Source organism: Papilio xuthus, unplaced genomic scaffold, assembly GCF_000836235.2.
Source record: "Papilio xuthus unplaced genomic scaffold, Pxut_1.1 DF826945.1, whole genome shotgun sequence".
Classification (NCBI taxonomy): Eukaryota; Metazoa; Arthropoda; class Insecta; order Lepidoptera; family Papilionidae; genus Papilio; species Papilio xuthus.
In genome coordinates this window covers 3,420,526-3,428,299 of record NW_013531704.1, presented here as the reverse complement: position 1 = coordinate 3,428,299, position 7,774 = coordinate 3,420,526, and the positions used below count along the sequence as shown (strand labels likewise).

Sequence of the window (7,774 nt, the reverse complement as noted above, 5' to 3'; positions counted from 1 at the left end):
TTTGTTACTTTTCCGAAAGAGAATAAAAGGTACTACGAAGTACCAGTCTTGCTGAGTAATAATTTCCACGAGCAATATAAAAAAAGCCTTTAGAAAATTAAAAATACAAACGCGTTTGTACATTCTTAGGCACAAAGAAACCTTTCCTTTTATTTTCCAGCGTAATGTACTGAGAATAAGAATTAAATGCAGTTTTCCGCCGTTAACACAACGAGTAAACAGTTTAGTTGCACAAGGAAGGTAATAGACCTATTGTGTATGGTACAAGTTTAAAAAAATTACAAGTAATTTTTATTTAAAAGTTACATTGTCAAATAAAATATTTGCATCCTAGCTGTCACCAGCGACTCTGCTCGCGCAGATATAAAATAAAACTTAATTAGTAGCCTATTTCTTTCAGATTATGCTTTACATTTATGTCAAATATGATACAGCCGTTCTGGAGATACCTTCCAAGAAATATCTATTCATCTAAATATTCAGATTTTTAATATTAGTAATGGTAGGAATAAAATCCGACACTGTGCCGGTGTATCGGCGCAACACTGGCCTTACTAAACTGTCCACGTTTATGTCCCCTTACTAATCAATCTGACACTTGACTTGGTAACGAAAGCGGGCCATATGATTCTAACTAATAATGTCTAGAAGTAAGATAGTAAAATTTAAAAATACAAAATGGAATGACAGTTTTGATTGGAACTCCAGAGTACTATATAAATTTATATCATACACACTCGTTGGTAATTGAAGGGCATTATGCGAGAACTGTACCGTAAGAATTCCGTAATTTCTATCTTCCCTTCGTGTTTATTAAGTGCGAGTTGTTATTTATTCTTATTAAAATTAAATAAGTCAGTAAACGCGTAAAACATTGTAGAAAGGAAGCGTAGTACAGTGTAATTAGCGCGACTGCAATTAGTGCGTTAAAGTGTTTCATTAATAATTTTCTAGGAACAGGTTTCATTTCAAAGCTTCGAAAGAAGAAATAAAGGAATTGATGTGTATTTTTTATTAAAAGTAATAAGACTTATGTATGAAAACAACATATTAATATAATAAATGTGAAAGTTTAGATGTATTAATGGGTGGATGGATATTAATTAGAAGATATCTCCAGAACTGCTCTATAGATCTCGCTGAAATTTGGCATAGCCGTAGAACATGTCTGGAAGAATATGCAGGCTACTACTTTTTTTTTAAATTCCGCAAGGACGGGGTCGCGGTATAGATGTAAGTGATGTGCTTAGCTTCGATCAAATTGGTTACATAAAATTTCATTTTTTTATGTTGAAGATTTGAAATAGGTTAATTAAAATGATAATTATTTCGTGACCCTGATCAAAATTGACTTTTTGTGTTTCTCACTAAATTAAATTCTTAAAAAAAGTGTCATTTTTGTCCACTATATTTTTTTCTTAGGATTGAGAGATACGATTGTACTATAACTATTTTACGATCGTTGCGAAAGTTAATATCCTCGTCTCTTGGTTGGTCGTAACGATTAAACTACTTTATATCCTCTATACCGTTAAAGATTAAGTTAACCTTAATCAGGATGTCCTGATTTTTGTTTTAAAAAATTTCAACGCTTCAATAACTTTAATCTACAGATGTATATTTAAACATTAATCTAGTTTCGATAATCTATTATAAAGCAGAAGAGTTTGTTTGTTTAAAAGCACTAATCTCAGGAACTACTGGTTCGATTTGAAAAATACTTTTTTTGTTGGATAGTCCATTTATAAAAGAAGGCGTTTGGCTTTATAGCATTACGCTGCGATTAATAGTTTTTTTTTAATTCCACACGGACGGAGTCGCGGGCGACTGCTAGTACGTTATAAGCCGCTATATAATAAAAACATTAATTTCATACCATACATAAATCATTATATCCTCGTTCGTGATAACATTTTTTCATTCTTTTTCGAAAATACTTTTGAACAAATTTTTATATGCTGCTACTTCATGCCTGTAGTTACTAAAAAGTTGGAAAGGCATTAAGTAATTACGTTATATAACACCAAAATAGGATGATATTTCCATGACCAATATCTGTACCTCATAAGAAAGAAGAAGAATGCTACTTGAGAATTATGCGCAGAATATTTCATGTCTTTTGCACTGTCTTTAAATGGAATCATTCGACGTGGAGAACGTCAACTCAATGGTAAGTGACTCTAATAAACATAACAATACGGTGTTAACAAGACTTAAAAGGCAACGACCGAGTTTGAGGTCGGCAGTCAATTACATATTATAGTATTTAACTTTAAAATTTAATTACTGACATAAACATTGTCGTAGAACTATTCTATAAAAATAAGCTATCGCCCACAACTCCGTGCGCGCAGAAATAAGAAAATAATTTAATTAGTAACCTATGTGTTCATCCAGACTATGACATTTATGCCAAATTTTAGCAAGATCCGTGCAGCAGATCTGGAGACACCATCATACAAACATCCATCCATCCATCCATATAAACTTTCGCATTTATAATATTAGTAAAATTACAAATTTAAAACTAGACATGACCTAATTTTTTATCATCATTTAAATCATCATTTGAAAAATATTTATGTTCATTACTTTAGGTACTAAAGAAAATAATATTGCCTTCAATACGAAAAGGTTAGTTGTACAAAGAAAATACTTTAGAACTACGATGTCAGAAGGATTATGGAAATTAAGGTTCGCTGTACGAGCTCTACAAGGAACATGGTTACCTGAATTCAAGTATATTTTGTAGATTTATCCGACCTTACTGAATAAATTTAATCTGAAGTTTCTGTTAGAAGACTTCACTTACTTTTCCTGTTCAGACAATTTAGGTAAGTTTGCTTAATGTGATTCAAAAGAAAATAATTGGGGGGAAAATCACATTTGGTACAAATAATTTGCCTTGTTTATAAGGTATTTTTTTTCTGTACCTAAAACAACAAAGACAAACACGTATTAGCACGTAGAATAATTATTATACAAGTAAAGATTGAAACGGAAATTGCGTACCATAATACACACATAAGTAATGAAATAAACACGATAATTCATCCAACAAAGCTTAGTGGTAATTAAGCTTCGTACCGGATACTGTAATATTAAATTTCACTCACTGCAACCGGAAGCGATCAAAGGCTTAGCTTTGAAAGTCATTAGATACTCGAGTGTTCTCGGCCTCCGCATATCCTCTTGTGTGAGTGACATGCATTCAGTTTCCTAATACTATTTGTTTTAGAATCGCTTCATATTTCAAATGAAATTACTACTTTAAGTTAAAATAAGTTAATTTATTTAAAAGACCAACAAACCAACAAACTTTTAAGCTAATAAGTATACTTAAAGTTAAAATAGAGCCTATTTAAAAACTTATTGAAGTTAATTCAATGAATAAATATAAGATATAACGATCAAAAGGGAAGAAGGTGCGTTGTCACGGCAACGGGTAACAATAGGGTTGGATTAATATCTGGTCCGGGATTTGAATTTCAAGTGCTGTGCAAAGCTAAGTTCGATCCCGGCCCTATTGAGATCGGCTCGATCTCGAGGAACGATTAAAATTTATCCTCTATTGATGAAGGATGGATAACGAAAACGCATTATGAATAAAGATTACTTCGAACCATACTGGTACATTTTTTGATTTTATTACTTTAGAGTAGCTACCGTTAAAATCGCCTTGCATAACTAAGTTTAATGTTGTTCATTTTGGTTATATACAATGAGTTCCAAAATTCAAAGATAAGCAGGTACCAGTGTACCAGGTCGATAACTACATGTGGAAAAATACTAAAAAAAATCAAACTCTTTCTGTTCATTTCAATTCATACCATACATTACAGTTATCGACCTGGTACCGGCTTATCGTTGAATTTTGCGACACGGTGTATACTAGTGTTTGCTTGTAGGTTACAAAAGTAGGGTAAGTTATTCCCGTGATGCAAAACCTAATTTTAATTACGTTATAAAAGTCCTAAACTAGAAACTAATTGTTTTCAAGTTCTAAATTATAAACAATATTCGTTTCAATGGAGTAAAAACAGAAGCACAAATTAAAAGGATGACACGGCTGAATCAATTGTGCGCAGTCACGAGGTTCATTAGTCTGTGCTCTAACATGAAATAATACGTAACTTAAAACAAAATTCATTATAGTAAAGTATATTATGTTAAACTGGTTTTAAATAAAAACACAATAAACTGAATATTTCCGCACATTTTATTACCATATATAATTTACCTTTTTGTCTCTTTAATTTTTTCTACTAATTACGTTGATTAAATTTTATTAATTAAATACACCTATATAAATAAAATGGCAATAAATAAATAGTTGGTAAATTAAAAGTAATTAGCTTAAAATAATTTGTCTAATATAAAGGAAACGCGGCAACTTCACAAAAAGCATTGTCGTCACCTATTCGATCCGTGTATGGCTTGCCTTCGAAAATAAATTCCTTTAACGGTACAGTTAGATGAACTTTAAAGTTTAGGACTTTGCCGATCTTTTGAGATCCTATAGATGTCCAAATTGCTTGACATATCTTTGGATATGTCCCTGATGGTTCTCTACATTTCAGCATAGAATACTTTGGACCAAGGTCTTCTACGGTTAATATGCTGACAGGACCATCTTTAATCTTTATAGCAAGTTCCACAGAGTATTTACATAAGATCGTACCTATTTTTTTATGTCTATGTTCTCGTAGCGTCGCAAGAAACATTATTTCAAGGCTGCAGTCGACGCCGTATCTGTAATGTTAAAAAAAGTAATAAATAACTGTCCGTAGTGTGTAACCTTATATTTAATTAAATCTCTCATTATTTTGTAAAAAATAATTAACTATCTTTTGCTTAATGTAAAAGATCTAACCACAAATGTATTTTCATAGATATTTTTCACTTACTTATCAAATAGATTGCACCTTCCGTCTACAGTCGCCATAAATTGAATAAGAGAACGCGATGATTCCTGAGTGCAACGTTCTTCTGCAAATACTTCGAAAAATGGCTTCTCTGATCCACTCGTAGATTGTACCTTGAACAGACATTTATCATTATGAAACAATGTCGTTTTTTTTTTTAAAAGAATTACAATATTTCTGTAAATAGTAAGTAAGTAGTAAGTTCTGTAACTTCACTGATTTGTACAATTTTTTTTTTAATTTTTAAATATAATATTCTTAAATAAAATAATGTACGAAAATTATCACAATCTAAAGGTGGAATACATTTCAAAGACAAATTTAAATCTCAACACTCAAGTTAAATAACTTTTTAAAAGACAATACTTGAATTTAACAACAATTTGAGCGTGAATAGTCTAGGAGTTAAGGGTACGGACAAAAAGATCACCCATTCAATCCACCATTCAACTTTCATCAAGTACCGCATTCTAATTTAGATTTAACACATATTTGTATTGGACGGTATTGATACCTGAATTTTATTAAAAGCGACTGAAACAACTTCATTTGTATTGACGTCAACCGCGACCAAAGAAACGCCGTCAAGTGCTGCGTCTGCGCATAGCTCTAGCAATTCTTCTGCTGCGATCGGGTTTTTATTCACTTCACTGCCAATACTCACGTATTCATCTTGGCAGAATGATTCTTTTATAACCTGTAAATTTTATATAATAAAGTTATGTCAAAACAACAACTACGAGAGAAAGTCACTCGTTGTGAAATCTCGAAGACTGTGTATTGTTATTAAGGTATATAGAAAGGCCTTATTCCATTAGAGTTATTAGGCTGATAATAATAATGATGGCCAGAATTTACGTACTTTAAAAAACAAATTAACATATCCTCACTAGCAAACATAAATTCGTCATAGTTATTGTTAAATATCTTTAGTTAAAAAAGATAAGATTATAAACAAAAGATATCATAAAAGTAAAAATACTAGCTTACTCTCAATGCGCCCGGGAACGTAGCAGGAGACAAACATTCTATACGATATTTGTCTGCAAATATAACTGTAACAATAAAATGATTTCCATGATTACTTTAAATGTATTTAAAGATGTTTTATGACCTCTTTCTTTTAACACCGCGCAGCAAAGTCTTATTGTACATATAACTTTTATTATATGTACTAAGAAATTTTGAAATACCCACTTCATGTGATCAGTTTTTATAAAATAAAATATTTGGTGTATAGCGTAAACAATTTCTACCAACATGCGATATTGTCTTAACACGTTCATCTCAGGCATTTGATACCGTGTTTAAGTTAAGGTCGATGACTCCAAATGTACTAAGAACTGTTACAGTTTTTTATTATTGTAAAGTTTTTAACACACATCTGATTATGATCACAATTTCATTTTAAGTACTTGTTAAGTGTGTCATTGACGACTAATAACCTCTGACATACTAAAAGGACAACTTTACACAATTCCAAATAAGTAACTTAAATAACAATATTTTAATTCTATTTATTAAAAACATCTTATTATTAGTAATATGGAAAAATTTACCTGGTTTTTTATCTAGCCATTCCATTGTAGACTTATAAAAACTAACTACACTGACATAAATACTACAAAAAAAAATGACGTGCGCTCGCGCCCGTTTCACGGCCTCAACTGAACAGAATTTTATTTAAATTGTGAGCTGTCAACTATATTACTAACGCATTATCAACGATATCAGAAGCAAAGCTGTTAAAACATATTTAACATTTAAATTTTTATCTACATTTATGGTATTTTAATTTATTTTTTATAAATTTAAGAAAATTTAAGTTCTTATTTAATTGGTAAGCATTATTAATATAAGCCAATTTGTTAGGTGAAATTCGTCACCGAGGCAGCGTTTGACCACAATACGTAAGTTTTTTATAACGTAAAATACAAATTTTTAAATTTGTGCAAACATTTATTAAATATTACTTGTCGCCCGCGAATCGGTCAGCACGGAGTAAAAAAACCCGGTTAGTAGCTTTTATGTTTTTTCAGGCTGTATTCCACATCTATGCTAAATTTCAGTATGATACTTGCAGCCGTTTTGGAGATACCTTCTTACAAACATCCATACATACAAACATTTATAATATTACTAAATGTGTTGATATCTAGGCAATATACTTTAAAATAAAACCACATACGTCTTCTAGACCATTGCTCTATTCCCTAATTCGTATGGCAAATGGATGCTGTGTAGACACATAAATCCTGCCAAAGTACCGAGAACTTAATAGCGGCTTCGCTTTGCTGGTTCACCTCTATTAGGGCAGAGCGTAAATGTTAAAATAATAAATTTTCATTGCAAAGCACCTCAATAACTGTCTGTTTCAATTATGACGTCATTATTTTTTGTATTTCCATTCAACTATAAAATTTTCAATTCAATTACTATATTAAGCGTTTTCTAATGAACGCGGGAGACTTTTTATATCAATGATTACAAGGATAGTTGGCTAATAAAATTAAACATGAAAATATTATACTTAAGCCAGATCTAAGAGAAAATTTAATGTTAAAAAAGTATTATTTTTTATGAATTACATTTTGCGGAATACATTTGCCGTTTATCGCATAAAAAATATGGAACAGTTCAACGAAGCGAGAAAATATATCACAAAAGACAAATGGTGCAGGAAAACGATGCGCCGACAGCCAGCTTTTTGTCAGCAATGGTAAATTCATATTTATTAACTTTATATAAAAATATTTATTTACTTTTGAACTAACTCAAACGAACTTTGACAAAGACGACCAATTTTAAATAGCACTAACACGAATTAAATGCATTTGTTTTTCCTTATT

At 31.0% G+C, this 7,774-nt stretch overlaps 1 protein-coding gene across 1 annotated transcript; it reads right to left on the bottom strand.

Annotated features, from left to right (window-relative positions):
• Positions 1-4,311: 4,311 nt before the first annotated feature.
• Positions 4,312-6,609, bottom strand: LOC106121079 (uncharacterized). The gene is made up of 5 exons (XM_013316573.1): positions 6,485-6,609; positions 5,916-5,980; positions 5,440-5,622; positions 4,908-5,038; positions 4,312-4,752 (listed from the first exon to the last, which is right to left on the bottom strand). Exons 1-5 carry the CDS (start codon positions 6,507-6,509, stop codon positions 4,371-4,373), a joined length of 786 nt encoding a protein of 261 aa, XP_013172027.1. The 5' UTR covers positions 6,510-6,609; the 3' UTR covers positions 4,312-4,370.
• Between the last annotated feature and the right edge of the window lie 1,165 nt (positions 6,610-7,774).